At 39.1% G+C, this 22352-nt stretch overlaps 1 protein-coding gene and 1 pseudogene across 1 annotated transcript in view; one reads left to right on the top strand and one right to left on the bottom strand.

Annotated features, from left to right (window-relative positions):
* PAWR (PRKC, apoptosis, WT1, regulator) overlaps nucleotides 1-22352 on the top strand; it is a gene marked incomplete at its 5' end in the record, with an annotated part of 110014 nt that overhangs the window by 69776 nt on the left and 17886 nt on the right. The window contains one exon of the mRNA XM_008566492.1: nucleotides 3673-3707. Within this exon, the coding sequence (XP_008564714.1) occupies nucleotides 3673-3707 (35 nt within the window). The remainder of the gene's footprint in view (nucleotides 1-3672; nucleotides 3708-22352) is intronic.
* Nucleotides 645-1460, bottom strand: LOC103585509 (annotated as a pseudogene).

Genomic DNA, 22352 nt, shown 5'->3' with positions numbered 1-22352 from the left:
CTTGTATTAATCTAAATTTTACCATATTATAGAAAATACTTATTTCAAGCCTTAGAAATGTTGTTTGTTGCCACTTTGTTCATACCATTTCAATTGATGTATCAATAACCCACAAATCAGTAAATCCAATAAGGACTACTCTCATTTAGCAATTCCGCTTACTCCTTTTTAATAAACTGGGCAATCAAGCTGACTTGGCATGTTCCAAAATATTTCAAATATAACCCAAATGAGAGAGATGTGATTTTTTTTGGAACTTTATTTTGGAGATTCTGGCATTATTAGCATTTTTCCTTATGTGTATTTAGATAGACAGAATTTAAGGTATATGCCTTAGTTTTAGCTTGTATAGGATAATGTTAGTGAATTCTTTTAGAGGGTGGAACAATTCTATTTCACAATTGTCTTTAAAGCTACAAAGACACTATTTTTTTCATGTAAAATCATTAGTACAGATAACTATACTTTCTAGAAAATAACTAAATAGACCCTTTCAAAGAAAAATGTACCCCATTGTATGGTTTTCGTGAGGTTGCTTGGAGAAACCTTACATCTGGACTGATTCCTAAAACATACCATCCCACCACTCTGCATCTTTTGGTTCAAAGTGTAGATTATTGTCATCAGTATCTCTTCCTGCATTCTTACATATTTGATAATACACATATAGACTGGCTTATCATTAAATGCTTCATTGACTCATCAGCCTTTTCTGCAGGTTCATCAGCAAGATGAACAGGCTGTGCCTTTCTCTGTAGTCTTTCTTCAAGATCTTCTAGGACTGGAGACATCATCATCATCATTATAGATCACAGAATCTCAGTCTTTACCAACAATTCAAATGGAAACGTTCTCTGCAGTTAGGCTCTGCTCTGCAGAATGTGTCTCGCTTAAGGCATGCAGACTATATTTCACCAGTTCATTCAAATTACATTCCATAAACTCAGACATAAGTCTCTCCAAGTAAACATGAACTGACTGAGAATGGGTTCCAATGGATATAGCTCTGCAATCAAAATAGTTAGCAGATGGACAGGTTTGGAAAATGTAAGGGATCGTATCCTCATAAGCAGCCAGACACCGTACGGTCTCCAGCCACATCGCCATGTTGGTATCTGGCTCTTGCTTCCAATTAGAGATACAGATGAGACACAGGAAGTGGTCTGTCAAATGCAAATCTGGAATCCACACATTCCTGGTGCATAAAATTACATAACAGTCCAGCATTAGCAGTAAGCACCACAATTGAGATACCAACATGATTATCAACATGGAGACTTTTTTCCTGATGAGCTGCAAGCTCTTGACTATACCCTCTTCAGTGCTACCAACACTGCATAGGTTTTCAGTTTCAGACCATCTGAACCATGTTTAACATCTTCCTTTGCATATTCAATTTGATGAATCCTGCCCTGAGGGCTCCAAATAGTGACATTATTGTCATACTGATTGTGAAACATGGGTCTGGGTATGGGCCTGGCTGTAGCCTCCTGCGAAGTTGCGAATCAAGGAGCGCTGCTGAAATTACCACTCAGCAATCTAGAGCAATATTAATAAATTTTATAAAAGAAAACCTTTATAAAATGTTAGTCAAAATATTGCTTGCGAAACTCTGGAGGAAAAAGTTCTGTATGAAATCATTGTCATTCACATTCAATAAAATGTACTTTGAGTGAATACATATGTTTAATATTTCTCTCTGCTTTATCTAAATAACTAGTGATTAAAGCCCCTAATCTAGCTATTAAGCTTTCAAATATAATTTAAAAACTAGATTTTATAAAATATAGTCTTTGCTGTTATTCACTGGCGATATCATATTTTTTTAAATAGGGGATCTATTTTACCTGTTTGGTACATGAAGTACAATGATTCACCTGCCTCCTCATTATTAGGGACACTTCCTCAGTGACCGGCCATTAAGAAACTTTTAAAGTTTACTTGCTAGGATTTTGTTGCTGTTTCTACTGTAAGAACAGTTGATGCCCAGGAAGGGTTAAAATGTTTTGTATCAACTGTTAAAGCATGGCCTCCTCAGAGGGTGAAGCCCACACACATGGACACCCTAGTATTCTGTCACTTGGTTACTTCCTTCAACTGGTTACTTCCCAACTGGTACTTTTTCTGTAACAGCAAATTACTAAGGAGGTTGTTTTCCTAGGTTGTCAATATATATTGCATACTAGTTGAACTGGAGTTTTGGGGGAGAAACAAAGGAATCAAAGGGGGTGCCTGTCCGCCAGAAGCTTATATTTTACTTAGAAAATAAGACATATAGATGAAAAATTGAGATAAAATTATAATAAACTAAGTGATTTAGGCTATTGTAATGGGAATTTATTGACTTGGAATAATTAAGACATTTATTAAAATTCCTTATAGAAAGATCAATTAAGATTTTTCCATATTCCAGTTAGGTTTTTAAATCTTGGCTATCAAATTTAAATTGAAAGCCTCTTGAAAAGGGGTTGCACTCTTTTACTCACTTATGGCATTTAATCCCCATAACAACCCACCCAATAAAATAGGTATTGTTGTTATTCCATTTTAACAATGAGGAGACCGAGACTGATAGAAGTTAAATCTAGTCTCAGAGCTACTGATTGGCCTGTCTGGTTGGAACTTTGATCTGATTCTTCCTTGTAACCATACGATTTACTATACCGTTTCCCCACATTGCTATGTCTTTTATTGCATCATTCAGTTAGTATTTACTGTTTTACTCTGGAACTGATCATTTTATAAAGAGAGTTTATTACAGCATTTTAACCAGATCAGAAATTCTTTAATTGTGAGATCTATCTGGGAGACTTAATGATTAACTAAAAAAAAGGTTATTATCAGTTTTTAAAGACTCATCATTTAATTTTATTGTTTTATTAAAATGAAACTGCAAAAATATTGGCCTATCAAAAGACTGAACAGAGAAGTGACTTCCTGGTTAGTTGCAGGATAATAATTTCCCACCCCAGTGGTTAATGTTAACTTTTAGCATTCTTTTCTTTTGTTTTTTTGTTTTTTTTCTAGCTTAGAATCAACACAATAAAATGTACTTTCTCACTTTTCATTTTTAGCTGGATAGTCTTTAAAAATAAGCATTCATTACTAAATGTATGTGGTGATTGTAGTTTTTTTAAAAAAATTGGGCATAAAATAAAACAAAGGGGAATATATAAAAATTATAATTGTTGTGTTTTTTAATGCCCATTCATTTGCAAAAGAATTAAAGCTGACTGGTTGATGAATGATGCCCCCTTGTTCATTTTCTGAGTTTTTAAAATACTTCCATATTAAAAATTTTTTTTTGTGATTGGTATGGGTTAAAAAATCTGATGTGGAGTCTTCACATTCAGTAAAATGTACTTTGAGTGAATACATATGTTTAATATTTCTCTCTGCTTTATCTAAATAACTAGTGATTAAACACTTTAATCTAGCTATTAAGCTTTCAAATATAATTTAAAAACTAGATTTTATAAAATATAGTCTTTGCTGTTATTCACTGGTGATATCATATTTTTTTGACCAGTAATGTGAATTTTTAAAACTAATGGTTTTTAAAAATTGGTTCTTTCAAAATTAGATATTCTCTGTTAGTTGGTTTATATAATCAGTAATTGTGTACTTACACACACACACACAAACTGATTTGTCATTATTTTTACTTTACAGGAGCCATCCAGAACAGTTTCAGGCAGATGCAAAAGGTAAGAATTCTTATGTTATGACTTACAACATATTGTAGACATGAGTGTAATGTCTGTCTGACCATGACTTAACTAGAATTGATTAAAGTAACTTTTTGAAAGGTAAGAAACCTTAATAGCGTGCTCTTAAAAAGAAATTACATTGTAGGTAGAAGTATAATGTCTGTCTGACCATGGCTTATTCTGACCTATCCTGCTGACTTTGAAAACTGCTCAGACCATGAATTTGCATAGATCTGATGAAATTTGTAAAACAAAAACTTACTTTCTCTCATGTATTTACACATTGAAAATGCAAGTAGTCTACTTGTATTAGCTTGGGTTGCCATAACAAAATACCATATACTGGGTGGCTTAAACAACAAATTTATTTTCTCACAGTTCCTGAGGCTGGAAGTCCAAGATCATGGTGCCACCATGGTTAGTTTCTGGTGAGGACTTTCTTCCTGGCTTGCAGGTGGCCACTTTCTCACTGTGTTCTTGTATGGCAGAGAGAAAGGGGAGGAGGCTAACCTCTCTGATGTCCTTTTTTATAAGGGCACTAAACCATCATGAGGACTCCACCCTCATGACCTCATCTAAACCTAATTACCTCCCAAAGGCCCTGTCTCTAAATACCATCACATTGGGGTTTAGGGCTTCAACATTTGAATTCTGGGGGGACACAGTTCAGTTCATTGTACCAGCTCAGCACAGTGAGTAACACTTCTGCCAGAGAATGTTTGTGTTGTACATGCATATGAAGAAAATCAGAATTGGGTATGAGAAATTGTTCAGTGGAGGTGCCTGGGGTGTTAACTTCCTTCTTCCATGTTGAGTCCATAAAGGTTGCAGAAGCAGGTGGTCATACTTGAGCTAATAATTTTAGAATAATGGTAAATCCGGAGTGTTTTACATAGAGATCTCATTCAATTCTCATAGTTATCTTATAAGGTAGGCACAATTTTTACTTTCATTTTATATATGAGGGAAGTGGGGTTAAAGAAGTAGAATGGAATTTACTTCTTTCCCTGGAATTACAAACCTAGTCAACAGCAGAATATGAATTTAATCTCAGGCAGCCTGACTCTATAACCCACATGCTTACTAACTACGTAAGACCGTCTGCCCAGATTTGTACATGTGAGTATAATACCTTTGTTTTTATCTATTTGTATGTTAAAGTTAAAAATATTTTGGTTATTTAACAGGAACTCTTAATTTTAATGTGAACTTATATGTAAAGTATTTTACCATGGGCCATAGTACCTATTAGCAATAAAAAGAGATAAGAAGACCAAGTAAACAGAAATTGAACAGTAGGTCAAGCATGAGTGTGCGCACACACGCACACACAAACACAAACACTCAGTATATTTGCTATTGCTTTTATTTTCATTTCTGAGTAATTTTGATACAGGTATGATGAAGCCTGTCATTGTTTTAAGCTTCTTTTATACTTGTCCATTGCTTGGTAAGTTTCACTCACAATGAATAGTTTAAACGGAAAATAATTATTTTTCTTTTTCCAGAAATCATTGCCAAAAACCCTTATTTGGCTTATTCCCAGAACAGATTCTCAAACCAAAAAACAAATTTTATCAGTTTTTGGTTTGGGAAATAAAAATAAACTTTGGTAAATTACCGAATTTTTTGTATCAGTTGTATGTATTTACTTCTTATTAAATGATAGAGTCTTAAATTATGAAAGGCTTTTTTCAGATTTGTGTTCTTTATTTAGAATCAATGGGGAATAATTTTCTTATGAATCCTTATCAAAAGTTTTATTTACATGTCATTGTATTAAATCAAGAAGAAAATTCTTTCCCATGGCATACCTTTGTATTTTTAAGCTTTTGAGACCGTTACTTTATGTGATTTATTCTTATATTTGTGCTTTTATTTTCATAGCCTAGAGCATGTGGTTTGTTACTTTTCAACTTTCAGAGGTTTAGGTCTGTTTAATACTGTTATAAATATTTTTAAGTTTCTAGTCATTTTTTACTTAGTCACAGCAAGTCTGCTTAATAGCATCTAAAAGTTAAAAAAAAAAAGACAAAAATTAAAAAAACCCCCACATAACCAAGAATCTGTGTGTGAAATTACCCATTCCCTATCTAGTAGGAACATGTTAAACTTTATATCAACAGTTCATTACTTTGATTAATCTGTCAGCAAGTTGTAGCATGACTAGAGAATGGATGTTTCTTGGTAAGTCTGCTGACTAATGGAGATGAAAAAAGGAGAACTGGGCTAAAAGATAGAAACCTGGCATCATACGTTAGAAAATATTTTGGGTAAACCAAATAACTTATGATATATATATAGCTGGAAGTCATTAGAGGGTTCAGACACCCAGAAGTCTAGTTTGTATGTATGTTCTTATAAATGGTGAATAAAATATTTTAATTTTTCTTACAAATATCAAGAATGTACTTTTTAAAAATTGAGTCTGTTAAGCACTCAATCTAGTTATGCTATATTTTAAAAATTGAATTGGCTTTTGTTTATCCAGAACATCTCATACATATTTACTGTTTTCCTTTTTAAAAAGTGTTTAAATAACTTAGGGGAACTATTTGGAGGTGGGGGTCATGACATTTCTGAAACTTAACATTTAGGAAAGATGAATCAATGTCATGTATATGTTTTTTTTTCTTTTTTAATGTGCAGTTTTCTAAGCTGAATGTTTACTTGGTTAAGTTTATAGTACATTGGTTAAAATTTTTTAAAAAAGGAGAAGAAAAGGCAAGACAGTTCCTAAATACTTGTAAAGGGCAGGATTAGCCAGAGTATGTAATTTACCGTTCGTATTTAAGCATGTAATTCAACCATTAGGAATGGCCCTGATTAAAAACAGGAAACAAGTTAAGACAAATATTGTTTTATTATTTTCACATAGTAATTTACTGGTTTTTTGTTTTTTAGCATGAATTATTATATTAAATAACACTTATGCAAAGTAATAAGTGCTTCTCAGAATACCCTACCTCCCCCCAAGTAACATTAATAAGATTAATAGTTTATAAAGTACCTTCACATACATTACCCAACAGTAGCACCATCCCAGATGAAGAAAAAGACTTTAGTTCAGTGAACACTTTTACCACGTTCCCTCTGAGCAGAAAATGAGTTACAAGAGAGGAGAGATATTACTAGTTATTGTTTTTACAAAGAGCACGGACACATCATGATATAAATGTTAGAAAGAATTAACCTTCAAAATGATGCAAACCCTATTTCAAATCTGCAGTGTTTCACATTACTATTTTATTTGAATAAAATGTAACCATGATCCTTTTTCTTAAGGGTCAGCATTTTCTTCCAAAGTCATTTCTGCTACAATTCTTGTTTTGAAAAAGCAAATTTGTCCCAATTGATATATTAGGGAACAATTTCACCATAAGTCATATTTCACATTTTCTTATGCACAGATTTGTTCATAAGAACCAATAGGTGAATGTAGAAAACCTAGCTCCACCAAGCTAGGTAGGAATATACAAAATGCACTCAGGCACACACCATAAACATGTACCAACTACTTCAGTATGAGCCACAGCCTTCCTTCCATGAGTGGTGTTACAGTTTCCAGTCTGATTTCAGATAACCCTCCTTCTTATACTTCACAACAACTCCCATGCTGCAGCTCTTCTGATGCCAACTTCCATGGCAAACTTCGCTTCTTTTTCAAGATAAAATGCTGTGTTTATGTATTTCTTAACCATTTAACATGTGTAAATGGTGCTAACATTTTTAATTAGGTTCCTGTCTTTTTTCTTTAATGTGTCACTGTATTAGTCCATTTCCATTGCTTATAACAGAAAAAATACTTGAAACTGGGTGATTTGCAAAGAAACAATATCTACTGCTTTTAGTTTTGGAGGCTGGGAAGTCAAAGGCCAGGAAACACATCTGGTGAGGGCCTTCCTTGGTGGTGACTTCAGCGACTCAGGGTATCACATTGTGAGAAAGGTAGAAGCAAGAGAAAAAGCTAGCCTCCTCACTGGCTGGCCTTTTAAAGCCCTCAGAACCATGCCCACGACCACCATTAAACCATTAATGGATTAATCCATTTACTAGGGCATGGTCCTCACAATCTAATGACCTATTCAAGGCCCCACCTACCATAATAGGATTTCCCACCTTCAACAGTTACAGTGGGGATTAAGCTTCAGTGAGTTTGGGGGGACATTCAGTCCACAGCAGTAACTGAAGAAGTTTTTGCGTGTTGTGCCCCTAGCTCAATATTCTCTGTAATCCCTATGTTTTTATTGAGTGATTTTGTGTAGCACAGTGATTTTTAGAAACACATATGTCACATCGTAGCAGAACTGAATCTGGGTAGATGGTTTGATGAACTTAATTTTTACCATTGTTTAAATGGTAAGATGTTTGCATAACATACATGCATTTATTTTGAGGCACTGTGTGAACAAATACTCTAAGCATACAGATTTCGTAATATGGAAAAGACATTTGGGGGTAAATCAAAACTAATGATGTCCTCAGATAACACTGCATAGGTTATTTCCCACTCTGCTCCTATCTAAGCCAATAATCAAATTAGTGTTAACATGTAGGTATGTGAAGCAAAGTGAGGGTTAAGCTGAGACACCACTGAGTGGAAAAATTAAATGCAGGGTGATGAAGTTTGGATGTGTTGTCCCCTCCAAGACTCATGTGGAAGTTTGATCCCCAATGTGGCAGTGTTGGAAAGTGATTGAGTCATGGGGGCGGATCCCTCATGAATGGATTAATGCTCTCCTTGGGGGAGGGGGGATAAATGAGTGAGTTCCTGCTCTATTAGTTCCTGTAAGAGCTTGTTGTTTAAAAGACCCTGGCACCTCCTCTGTCTCTCTTGCTTCCTCTCACTGTGTGATCTGCCTGTACCCGCTGGCTGCCTGCCGCTTTCCGCCATGAGTAGAAGCAGCCTGAGGCCCGTGCCAGATGTAGCTGTCCTAGAATCATAAGCCAAATAAACCTCTTTTCCTTATAAATTACCCAGTCTCAGGTATTTCTGTTATAGCAACACAAAATGGACTAAAGCAGAGGGACAATTGATTAATGTTTTCAGGTGGAAAGGATGGCACTGGGTCAAAATAATAAATGGGATGTGGTGTCTAACAGAATGTGAGCTTAGGAGAGTGTAAAATAGAGGGCCAGCTTGATTTGGTCTCTGGTAAGATTCTGTGGTCAGACAATCACCTTTTAAATTAAAAAAAATTATTATGGCATAATAAACATTATTTCAACCATTTTATTGTGCACAGTTCAGTGGTATTAAGTTAATTCACAGTGTTGTACAACCATCACCACTGTTTAGTTCCGGAACTTTTTCATTACCCCAAAAGGAAACCCTGTACTTTTTAAGTAGTCACTGCCTAATTTTTCCTCCCCCAGCCCCTGGCAACCACTAATCTGCTTTCTGTCTCTCTGGATTTGCCTTTTCTGGATCGTTCATAAAAATGGAATCATATAATATGTAGTCTTTTGTGTCTAGCTTCTTTTGTTTAACATGTTTTCAAGGTTTATTCATCTCTGAGCATGTATCGGTGCTTTATTCGTTTTGATAGCTGAATAATAATCCATTCATTATGTGGATATGCCACACTTTGTTGAGAAAAGGTTCACTTAAAACTTAGATACTATATCTTGAGTTATCACTTCAACTCTCTTCTTTTTGAATATACAGAAAAGTTTAGACCTCTAGTTCTCACTTGATACTCAAGCTGTTTCATAGGAAATTGAATATCATCTACTTAAGTTTAGAAAGTGAATAATTTATTTCAAAACATAATTTTCATGCTAGATTTTAAGATATAATGCAATTATGTTAACTTTTTTCTTAAATGTAACTTTGTCTATAACCATTGTTTTAAAACCAGTAGTTGTTGTTTGATTACACATATGTTTTGAGAACCACCAAGTAGCAAGAAACTTCCTTGGTTTGTTGGTTGTATTAGTCTGTTTCCATTGCTTATAAAATGCTTTGAACTGGGTAATTTATAAAGGAAATGAAATTTATTGCTTACGGTTTCTGAGGCTGGGAAGGCCAAAGTCCATCTGGTGGCGGCGACAGTTGACTCAGGGGTCTCACATTTTGTAAGATGGTGGAAGCAGAGAGAGGAAGAGAGCAAGTGAGAGAGGAAGACAGAATCTCCTCTTTTAAAGCCCTCAGAACCACACCCCTGACCACCGTTTTTAATCCATTCACTACTGCATGGTCCTACAATCCAATCACCTCTTCAAGGCTTCACCTTTTAATTACCATAATAGGATTTCCCACCCTCTTAACAGTCACAGTGAGTGCTAAGCTTCTAATACGTAAAACTTGGGGGACACAGTTCAACCCACTACATTCCACCCCTGGGCTCCCAAAACTCATGTCCTTTTCACATACAAATATGTTCATTTTATCCCCAAAGTCTTAACTTGTTTCATCTCAAAAGTCTAAAGTTCAAAGTCCCATCTGTGAAATTAGTACAAGTTATCTACTTCCAAAATAAAACGGTGGGACAAACGTTAGGGTACATATTCTCATTCCAAAAGGGAGAAATAGGCCACAAGAAAGATGTAACAGGTCCCAAACAAGTCCGAAACCCTGCACAGGGCAAGCATTAAATCTCAGAGCTGGCGAATCAGGTACCTTGACTCCATATTCCACCTCCTCTGCATGCTGGTGTGGGGGTTGGGTTCCCAAGTCCACAGCCAACTCCACTTCTCTGGCTTTCCTGGTCTCAGGCAGTGCTTTAGTTCTCACAGGCTGGTGCTATATGCTGATAGCTCCACAGGTCTGGGGTCCTTGGCAGTCCTGCTCCCACAACTTCACTAGGTATGGCACTGATGGTGTTTCTTTCCTGTAACTGACCCATGTTTCTGTTCAGCATTGCTCTAGTGAAGGTTGTCTGTGGTGACTCCGCCCCTGTGACAGATCACTTCCTGGGCCCTCAGAATTTTCCATACATCCTCTGAAATTGGGGTGGAGACTCTCAAGTCTCCACAGCTCTAGCATTCTGCAAGCCTGCAGACCTAACACCACATGGATGCTGCCAAGGCTTCCAGCTTGTATTTTCCAAAGCTGCATGTCTAGCCACACCTAAGGCCAATTTAGCCACAACTGGAGCAGCCAAAACAGCTGGGGTGCTGGTGCTGATGCTGGAGCAACTTCCTGAGGTGGCCCTGAGCAGTGAGCCTGTGGAGGCCTCAGGCCTGTTCCCCAAGACCATTCTGTCTCCCTAGGCCTTTGGGCCTGAAATGGAAAAGTTGGCCCCAGAGACTTCTACAGTGCCTTCAGGGCCTTTTCCCTCTTCTCTTGATAATCCCATTCTTTTGCGTTAATTTTTTAGTACCATTGGATTTTTCTTCTGAAGATACTCTCTGCTTTTGTACCACATAGCCAGGCTGCAAATGTTCCAAATCTTTACACTCTGCTTCTCTTTTAAATTCTGGCTTTATGTCATGTCTTTGCCACCATAACTCAACATAGGCTGTTACAAGTAGACACACAGCTTCCTTAATGCTTTGCTGCTTAGAAATTTTTTCTGCCAAGTACTCTGGTTCACAGCTCCTAAGTTCCAACTTCCACAAAGTCCTAGGACATGGACAGAATGTAGCCAGATTTCTTGCCAGTTCACAGAAAGGGTGATCTTTGCCCCAGTTTCCAATAAATTCCTTCTTATTTCTATCTGAGACCTCCTTAGAATGGTCTTTACAGTCCATATTTCTATCTCCATTCTGTTCACCACCACAAAACCAGTCTCTAAAATGTTCTAAACTTTTCCTCATCTCTTCTTCATTGTCTTCTGAGTCCTCCAAACTCCTCCAGCCTTTCGTCAAAACTCAGTTCCAAAGACACTTCCACATTTTCAAGTATCTGTTATAAGCAACACCCTACTTCTCTGGTACCAATTTTTTGTATTAGTCCGTTTATGTTGCTTATAACAAAATACCTGAAACTGGGTGATTTATAAAGAAAATGAAATTTTTTGCTTACAGTTTCCGAGGCTGGGAAGTCCAACGTCCATCTGGTGTTAGCGAAAGTGACCCAAGGGTCTCACATTGCAAAATGGTGGAAGCAGAGAGAAAAAAAGACAGACTCTCCTCTTCTTTTAAAGCCCTCAGAACCATGCCCCTGACCACCATTATTAATCCATTCACTACTGCAGGATCCTGCAATCCAATCACCTCTTCAAAGCTCCACCTTTCAATTACCATAATAGGATTTCCCACCCTCTTAAGTCACAGTGGGGGCCAAGTTTCTAATATATAAAACTTGGGGGGTGCAATTCAAGCTTTTGGGAGTTTTGGGGGACATAATTCAATGCACTACATTGGTCATGGGTCAAACCAGAAAAATCAGCCAAATTCTTTAAGGGTGAGAATTCAAACTAAAGAGGACCAAATGTATCTCCCTGTAGTTGAAGAGAGAGAGTGTTCTTGGGCTATATGTGACCCTTTCTAAAGAAATCTATTCCTTTTCAAGGTCTTTTATTTCTGTATTAGCATATGTTGTGTATTTTGCCAAATGCTGTGAGGTATGTAGTAGCCGTGGCTCTTCTAGTTCATGGATTTTTCAAAAGGACATGAAATTCACAAAACGATAATTTAAAATTAGTTGGGATTCTGGTAAATTTTGTGCACTAAATTCTTCCTTGGTGGATTTGTGAACTTTTCTATGTTGTAAATATTATTAGCTAAGATTTATGTAATATTTACTATGTACCAGGTACTATTCAAAGTGCTTTCTGTATACATTAATTCATTTAATTTCCCTGTAGTCCTATGAGGGAGATTCTTTTATTATCCTCATTTTACAAATGAGGAAAATGAGGCACTTTTGTCAGATTAAAGACGTATTAATTGGCAGATTTTGTCAACACGTGTTGCTTTACCTCATGGTAATATTAATTTGCCTATTATGGTCAAGAAATGGGTGCAATGTGGAAGTTTGATTTATCTTATTTAGATTCCAAGTAACTGGTAAGTACTAGTAACTAGATTTTTTTCTGTTTAACCTAATTTTCTTTTTTGAAAAATAACTTATACGTATATAGCCCTGGATTTCACAGTCTGAGCAGCTCTCTTTGTTTTAGCTATAGGACAATTTTGGAAAATAACTTTTATTCATAATTATGATCTTCAAGTCTGACAAGATCTATAATATCTTCATAATTATGAAAGAGAAACTATGTAATAATGTTTGGTATGATTTTATTTGGAAGTGCATTGCGTGTATTATATTTCTTTGGATAATGAGGATGCTATTCCCTTTTTATTCTGTTTTTAAAAGAGTTTTGTTGAACTTTAAATATCTTAAAATTTACCCTTTTAAGGCACATGGTTCAACAGTTTTTTAATACATTCACAGTGTTACACAGCATCACCACTATCTAGTTCCAGAAGTTGTTCTCACCTGAAAGAAACACAATACCCATAAGCAGTCAATCCCCATTCTTCCCCTCTACCCAACCCTTAGCAACTAGTAACTTGTTTTCTGTCTTTACTGGATATTTTATAAAAATGGAATTGTATAATATGTGGCCTTTTGTATCTGTCTTCTTTCACTTAGCATAATGCCTTCAAGATTTATCCATATTGCAGCATGCATGGATATATACCACATTTTCTTTAACAGTTCATTAGTTAATGGACATTTGGGTTATTTACACTGTTTGGCTACTATGAAGTATTACATATGTAATACATAAGGTAGAATATGCTGTAAACATTTATGTACTAGTCTTTGTGATTCCTGTTTATTCTCAGTATGCAGAAATTTTTCATATTGCTTAGTTGAAGGTTTTTCCAAAAAAAAAAAAAAGTAGAGATTGTATGTCAAATATTTATTGAATAGTTCTGATGTACAGAGTACTGTATTTGGCTGTTTGGGAGACTCATGTTAAGGTAATAATGAGGAGTGTGTAATTTTAGCTGTTCTTACTGTATATAATAAACTACATTTGGAATAATGTTTTCTGGATTTATTTTGTCTAGCTTTCTGATGGTGGTATTTGACCAATCTGGTATATTTGATAAAATAACTATTACATTTTATCTCTTTAGGATAATTCACTATATTTGATACACCAGAAATGAGCATATATGATATCCCCTAATTAGAACAACTTAAAACTTTAATGAGATAGGTTATAAGCTATAATATATTGATATAAACAGTTACAGTGCAGCCATAAAATTATGCTATAGAAAAATATTAGTTACATAGGAAAATTATTACCTATTCACGTTAAATGGAGAGGAGTGAGATAATAGCATATTAGAAAAAGTATGATACAAAACAAAGTCTGTCATTTATATACATTTTTTTTTGTTTAAAAGTGATATATACAGTATTCTTAACCTGAGATCTATTTATATCATGAACTGCTAAAATTCTGTTTAAAATAATAGAATGTTCAGTTTTCTGGGAGAAGATCTGTGTTTTTCATCAGATTTTTAAAGGGACCTGTGATCCATGAAGGCTTAGTATACTACCACTGTGTTACAAAGTGTTAGCAGTAGTTGTCTCTGGGTTGGTGGGATTACTGGTGATATTCATTTATATTTTCTGTTTCCTACAGTGAATATGTATCACAACTTTAATAGAGTCTGAGAGTTGATTTTGATTTTCAGTGGTTGGTGTGTGTATTTGTATTTAAGGAAGAAGAGAGAGGAAACCCTACACAGAGCAAGAGGCTGTTTAGAGAATTGGGAGTGGTGGGAGGTGGGGGGGAATATGGTAGTGAAAGATGGAGGCCAATTGTGTACTTGGTTGGTTATTTAGCAATTTCATGATATATTCAGTACTTCTGAATATTTGATATCCATTCTCAAAGTAGGATTTTACTCATGTCTTGGATTTCTTCTAATTGCTAAGCTTTACAATGTCTATTTTAGTGGAAAATTCCTCTAGCTATAATCTCTTAATGCTGCCAATCTCTTTCCCATGATAGTTTTTACAATAATAGTGTTATTTTCTCCAGCACAACACCCCTTCTTCTTTCCACAGAAGATGTGAAAATTCCCAGAGAGGAAAAAACTTCCAGTAAAGGGTAGTAATTTATCTTTGATGATATTATTTTTTTTCCCTTTTCTGAATATTATAGTTAATATTTTTGTAGCTAAAAGCGAGGGAAGATTCTTTTTGAATGGTATTAGTTAGAGATTTGTGTTAACATTCCTAAGTAGAACATTGCAAACTTTTTGGAGTTAATGAAACAATCTTTCATTCTGAGTATTTTGCACTGTGCGTATCCGGCCTTCAAAATAGATTAAAAACATTTCTGTTTTTAGAATAAACAGCTAAATTTGGCAATGAGATTAAGTAAAGCTGTTCTTTACAATTATGACAGTATTCCTTACAAACATAATGCGTACTGGGGGTAAAGCACTGATTTTGTTTTTCAGTAATAATCCTTGTGTTTAAGTTTGTATAATGGTACCATTTATGTATTGAGAAGCATAATGTGAAGGATTTTTAAAGTTTTTAATAGGTTAAACCTTTTTCAAACTCTGTTTTAAACTTGTTCATCAAGCAAATACAAAACTGTTAAGGGACATCCATATTTCTGGTGTTTTGTTTGTAGTTGTCAGCTTTGTAGTTTCCACCTGATTAATCTTGTGGTCAAGGTAGAAAATTGGACTTTTTTTTTTCTTGGTAAAAAAAAGGATCCTTTAAAATGGTTCTAATGCTCTTCTTGTAACATGGTATGTCTTCAGTGATACCTTACTCTGTTTTCTTCCTACCACTTTGCTGGTGTTTCCCAGTTTTCTTTGTAGTTCTTCTTGTGCCTGTTTTTATGTGTTGATGTTACTCTGCTTTGTCTTAGACTTTATTCTGTTTTTGTTCTGCATATCTGTGCTAAAAATTTCATTCACTCCAGTGACTTCAGTTACTATCCATATTTATGCTGATGATTTCAAATCATTAGCTTTTTATACCTGTCTAACCAACTACTAAATATCCGCTTTTAGATATCTCAGACATATGCTAAATTCAGCACGTTCAAGAGTAAACTTGTGTAACCTGATGGATTTTAGTCGTTGACATCAACATCCACTCTTGATCAAGCCAGAAACCTAGACATTGTTTATGACACTACTTTTTATTTTTCACTACCTCATTTACATACAGTTATTCACCAGGCCTTGTTGAGTTTATCTCCTGAGCATCTCCATTGCCACCACAGCAATCTAGGACACCATCATCTCTTACTTAGATGATTACAATAGCCTCCAAACTGGCCTCCCTGCCTCCAGTTTTGCTCATCTCCAGTGCATTTCTTACAATGATTCTGTTACTTTACCTGTTTTAATGCCTTTCCATTATCTTTAAATGAAATCTAAACCAGTGGTCTCCAAAGTGGGATGATGCGCAAGATAATCTGCCAGGGTACAAGAGGAAAAATATTAGAATTTCTATTTCTATTTACCTTTTTATTTGAAAAGCACTAAGACATTTGTGTTTACTAGCTAGTAGTGTGTACTTTGTAGACATTCCTCCTTTGCTCTATGTCAGGTATCCTGAGGGAAGCATGTTTTATTTGCTTTTTGCATGTTGCACAATACTATAATTTGTATGACACTTTAAGTGAATCCATGAATTATTATCTGGTTTAACTAATATTCACAAAATGGGTAAGTCTGGGGTGGGAAATTTATGGAGAAAATCAAGTATATAACTGCAAAGATGATCACATGGTTGTTTAGCTGCTAAGATACACAAAATCAAATCTGTTCTCATAAATTAAAAAAGATCTTTATGCTGATTTTGATATTTTAAGTGAATTTTCTAAAAAATAAAAAATTTTGTGAGGCATCTCTTTCTGCTATGCTATACAAACTGATGTTAGAACCAGCTCTTTGAATATCTATCAAGCAGTGTTAAAAATAATATCTACAGAAATAATGAAGCATATTCAATTATACTTTCATTAAAAATATTAGTCAATTTTTGTGAGAACTAATTTTTTTTTCTTTTTTCTAAAGATGACTGGTAAGGGGATCTCAACCCTTGGCTTGGTGTTGTCAGCACCACGCCCAGCCAGTGAAGCGAACTGGCCATCCCTTTATAGGATCCAAACCCGTGGCCTTGGTGTTATCAGCACCGCACTCTCCCGAGTAAGCCACGGGCCGGCCCTTGTGAGAACTAATTTTTATACCATAAATAATTAAAACATAAATTTTAGTCTTCCTGATTTCTTTATGTTCTTTTTTTATGATACAGATGGTAATATTTCATATTTTTATATGATCATATTGTAAATTCTATAAAAAATAGTAGGTAAACAAACAGACCAATATGAATATATAATGAATAAAATTTGGAGATCATTATTATTTTTTATTTGGAAATGAGATAAACTTTTGTTTTTTATTGAAGCATAATTGATTGTACATATTTTTTGGATACAGTGTTGACTGTCATTAAAAATTTGGAGATCAGGGCTGGCCCGGTGGCGCACTGGATAGTGCGCCGCTTGGGAAGTGCGGCGGCGCTCCCGCCTGAGGGTTCGGATCCCACATACAGACCAGTTCCCGCTCACTGGCTGAGCGAGGCGCGGGAGCAACGCCGAGGGTTGCAATACCGTTGCCGGTCCCCGGTCCAGTACGGGGGCAACACTGAGTGTTGCGATCCGTTGCCGGACACGGAAAAAGACAAAAGACAAAAAAAAAAAAAAAAAAATTTGGAGATCATTAGTTTAAATACTTCCATATAATAGTTTTCAGGTTTCCTGCTTGCTGTTCTAGCCTCATATCTTATCACTCTGTTTACATGTTATGCTTTTGCCATATTGGGCTTTTCTGATTCTCAAATGGACCACATACTCTTTGTTTCTAGCTATTTGCACATTCTTATTCCTCTTTTAAGATTTAATTGTAAGCATTTTTTAGTGTAGTGCTACTCAAAGTGTGGTCCTTGAACTGTTTGTTACCAATCTATGACAAGATAAGAAAAGAACTTGAGAGTGAGCATTTAGAAACTTGAATTGCATTTTAGGGCCGGCCCGGTGGCGCACTGCTACAGTGCGCCGCTTGGGAAGCGCGGCAGCGCTCCCGCCGAGGGTTCGGATCCCACATACAGACCGGCCGCTCACTGGCTGAGTGAGGTGCGGGAGCGACGCCGAGGGTTGCGATCCCGTTGCCGGTCCCGGTCCGGTACGGGCGCGACCCTGAGGGTTGCGATCCCGTTGCCGGTCCCGGTCCGGTACGGGCGCGACCCTGAGGGTTGCGATCCCGTTGCCGGTCCCGGTCCGGTACGGGCGCGACCCTGAGGGTTGCGATCCCGTTGCCGGTCCCGGTCCGGTACGGGCGCGACCCTGAGGGTTGCGATCCCGTTGCCGGTCCCGGTCCGGTACGGGCGCGACCCTGAGGGTTGCGATCCCGTTGCCGGTCCCGGTCCGGTACGGGCGCGACCCTGAGGGTTGCGATCCCGTTGCCGGTCCCGGTCCGGTACGGGCGCGACCCTGAGGGTTGCGATCCCGTTGCCGGTCCCGGTCCGGTACGGGCGCGACCCTGAGGGTTGCGATCCCGTTGCCGGTCCCGGTCCGGTACGGGCGCGACCCTGAGGGTTGCGATCCCGTTGCCGGTCCCGGTCCGGTACGGGCGCGACCCTGAGGGTTGCGATCCCGTTGCCGGTCCCGGTCCGGTACGGGCGCGACCCTGAGGGTTGCGATCCCGTTGCCGGTCCCGGTCCGGTACGGGCGCGACCCTGAGGGTTGCGATCCCGTTGCCGGTCCCGGTCCGGTACGGGCGCGACCCTGAGGGTTGCGATCCGTTGCTGGTCACGAAAAAAGACAAAAAAAAAAAGAAAAAGAAACTTGAATTGCATTTTAACATTGTCATCACATCCAAGTGCACAAGTAGTGGACTACTCTGAACAGCATATAGACTAGTTCACGTGCCGTGGTGAGTTGCATGCTGCTTATGCCCAGAAAGACTATGATACGGAGTGTGATATTTTTATGTTCATCATTTGTAACCCAAAAATGTATAAGAATTGAAGAAAATGTAAGCATTTATTTATTTTTAAAAACTTGTGTTGATTTTCATCAGATTTATTTTTGTTCCATAAGTAAAATAATTAAAAAGTAAATTACAGTAATTGAATTAAAAAATAAAAATAAAACAAATAAGTAAAAATCTTTTTCATTTTTAAAAATTTCTGCTTTTATTAGTGTTATCTAAATCCTGGAAGTAAAATGTATATTATTTATTTTTAACCCTAATTTACTGATGACAAAATGAGCTTTACCGGACTTTTTAAAAACAACCACAAAAAGAATAAGCTTTTTCTGAATGTGACAGTAGTAGTAAAGCATATGATAACTGTGGAAATCATTTCAAAGAAACACAGACCAAGATAGTTTGTGTAAGAACACCTTGGGCACTCAAGCGGAGGGGGAGGGGGAAGGCAGTCCCTGGCAATGTGGCGCCCTTCTGGGTTCTTCTCCGCAGTAAAAGCCCGCCGGTGCCAAAACCTCAACCAGTCACAGGTCAGGGCTCACTTCCTGCCCAGCCCCCTCCAATCAGCTACCACCCGTCCACCCCCTATCCAAACCCAGAACACAGCTCCCTATAAATATATGCGCAGTCCTTGAATAAAGTGGAACTTCTCCGGTGAACTGTCAGCTCGGGTCCTGTCGTCCTTTCATTGGTGCTGAAACCCGGGAAGGAGTTCACCCCGCACCAGGGGACTCCTTCCTCGGACTTCCTCGGACTCCTCCGTGACCCCCCTGGGACTGACGGTCTGCCCTCGTCCGTTTTCTCTGGCGCTGGCATTCTTCATCCACCATCAGCTCATCCGTTAGGTAAGCCCCTTTTCTTTTGTCGGGCTTGTAGATTATTCAAACCATCACCCTAATCACATTCCCCTGGCTCCGGAGGCTGAGGCCCCATTCCCCTCTCTCTCTCTCTCACTCCTCTCCAACCTTCTTCCTTCCAGGTCCTGGACCTCCGTTGTTTGCCAGAAAACCCTAGCGCTAGGTCCCTTCCAGCTCCAGGCACAGTCGCCTCAGGGAAGTGAGGGTCTGGGTGACGACCTACACCCCCTTCTCTCCAGGTTCTTTATTGAACCACTCCCTGAGATTGGCGCGACTCATTGGGGACACCCTCTGAGTCCCGTCTTTCTCATCTAGCCGAAGGGCTCATCTTTAATCTTCCTCTGACTTCTCTCCTCTAAAACCCTTTTTCAGAATGGGAGCTTCTGCCTCCTCACTTCGGGGCAATTCACCCTTACAGTGTCTCTTAAACAACCTCACCACTTTACCCCTCAAGCCTGACATTAAACCCAAACTCCTTACTAAATTTTGCACACAAGATTGGCCTTATTATCCCCTAGATAACCAAAATAAGTGGCCCCCTGAGGGCACACTCGAATCCGACATTCTCCGGGACCTTTTGAACTACTGCCAGTGCCTGAGAAAGTGGAAAGAGATTCCATATGTTGAGGCTTTCCGCCTGCTTGTCCAAAATCCCTCTCTCTGTCTCACCTGTTCTCCTTCCCAGGGTCTCCTTGCGTCCAAACCCCCTCCATCCTCTCTGCCTTCACTACACCCTACTTCTGATAATTTTGACACTGCAGACGAACCCCCTCCGTACAGGTCTCCTCCTTCTGTAACTCCCTCTGCTCACCAACCCCCTCAGTTAACTCCGCCGCCATCTTCCACTTCACCTAGTCAGCCTGTTCTCCCTCCTGCCTCCTCCTCCCCTGTTTTTTCCAGCCCCGCCTCGCTGCCATTTCCTGTCCCTCAACCCCCACAAGCAGCTCCGCCGCCATCTTCTCTCGCCCCATCATTTCCTCCGCCGCCATCTTTTGTCCCGCCATTTTCTAGCCCCACCTTGCCGCTATCTTGTTCTCTGCCGACTTCCATTTCACCTGCCCTGGCACCTTCCTTTAGTCCCCCTGTAACTCGTTCCCGGGGACCCCTCCCTTCCGCTACCATGGCGCCTCTCCGTGAAGTAGCTGGTGCCAAGGGGGTTGTTAGGGTACATGTTCCCTTTTCATTAGCCGATCTTGCCCAGCTGGAAAAGAGGTTAGGGTCCTTCACCACCAACCCCTCTACTTACATTACAGAATTTCAATGGGTCCTTCAGGCATACAGTCTCACACATCATGACATCTATATGCTCCTGGCCAACACCCTCCTTCCCGAAGAACGCGACCATGTCTGGGGCGCAGCTCGGAGCCATGCAGATGAAATTCACCACACAAACCCTGCTCTCCCCATTGGCCCCCAGGCAGTCCCCGAACATGATCCACATTGGGATTACAACACACCACAGGGAATCCAGGCCAGGGATCACTTTAGTTCCTGCCTCCTGGCCGGTCTTAAAAAGGCCGCTCGCAAAGTTGTTAAGAATTCCAATGGGTCCTTCAGGCATACAGTCTCACACATCATGACATCTATATGCTCCTGGCCAACACCCTCCTTCCCGAAGAACGCGACCATGTCTGGGGCGCAGCTCGGAGCCATGCAGATGAAGTCCACAAACCCTGCCCTCTCCATTGGCCCCCAGGTGGTCCCCGACCACGATCCACATTGGGATTACAACACGCCACAGGGAATTCAGGCCAGAGACCACTTTAGTTCCTGCCTCCTGGCCGGTCTCAAAAAGGCTGTGTGCAAAGTTGTTAATTTCCAAAGGGTCCAAGATGTTTTCCAAAAGAAGGAAGAAACTCCATCTGAGTTCCTTAAGTGACTAACTCAGGCTCTCCAACAATATACCAATCTAGATCCCTCTTCAGAAGAGGGACGCCATGTCCTTATGATATACTTCTTGGCTCAATCCTACCCCGACATCAAGGCTAAGCTAAAAAAAAACTAGAACAGGGCCCTGCTACTCCCCAGACTGAAATTTTATCAGTGGCCTTCAAGGTCTTTCATAATAGAGAGGAGGAATGAGAACTGGAAAAGGAATGGCACAAACAAAAGGCTGATCTGGCCAACCTCCAAATGCTGGCCAAAATGATTACTCAGCCTTCTAAGCGTCCTTCTGGGCCCTCCGCCTCCAAAACTCCCCCTGGCGCTTGCTTCAAGTGTGGCAAAGAAGATCATTGGTCAAAGAACTGCCCATCACCCAGAAAGCCCACCAAGCCATGTCCTAAGTGCCACGAAATGGGACATTGGGGCTCGGACCGTCCACTCTCCTGAAGGGGAGACTGGCCTAATGGGCCCCAGCCATCCCATCCCGGGCACCTCAAACACCTCTGGTGGGACTGGCTGAAGAGGAAGAAGACTGACGGGGCCCTGGGTCCTTCCTGACCATGACCATCACAAGAAGCGAGCCCAGGGTAACTATTGTTGTGGATGGCTGACCTGTCTCCTTCCTCATGGATACAGGAGCCACTTTCTTGGTCTTAAAGGAGTTTCGGGGCCCAACCACACTTAAAATTTCTCCTATAGTCGGGGTAGGAGGAAAACATATATACCCCTGCAGAACGCCTCCACTAACTTGCCATATTGAAGGTGTTCCTTCTTTTTCCCACTCATTTCTGGTCATGCCTCAATGTCCCATTCCCTTATTGGGTCAAGACATTCTCGCTCGGCTACATGTCTCCATTTCCATATTTCCCCCATCTCCTACAACCCCTTTCCTACTAACACTCCTCCCCGAAAGCGATCAGGAAACATACCCTTCTCTATTACATCCTGTAAACCCTGTTGT

The sequence above is a fragment of the Galeopterus variegatus genome, unplaced genomic scaffold (assembly GCF_000696425.1).
Source record: "Galeopterus variegatus unplaced genomic scaffold, G_variegatus-3.0.2 Scaffold246, whole genome shotgun sequence".
Taxonomy (NCBI): Eukaryota; Metazoa; Chordata; class Mammalia; order Dermoptera; family Cynocephalidae; genus Galeopterus; species Galeopterus variegatus.
This window is presented reverse-complemented; position numbering and strand designations above follow the sequence as displayed.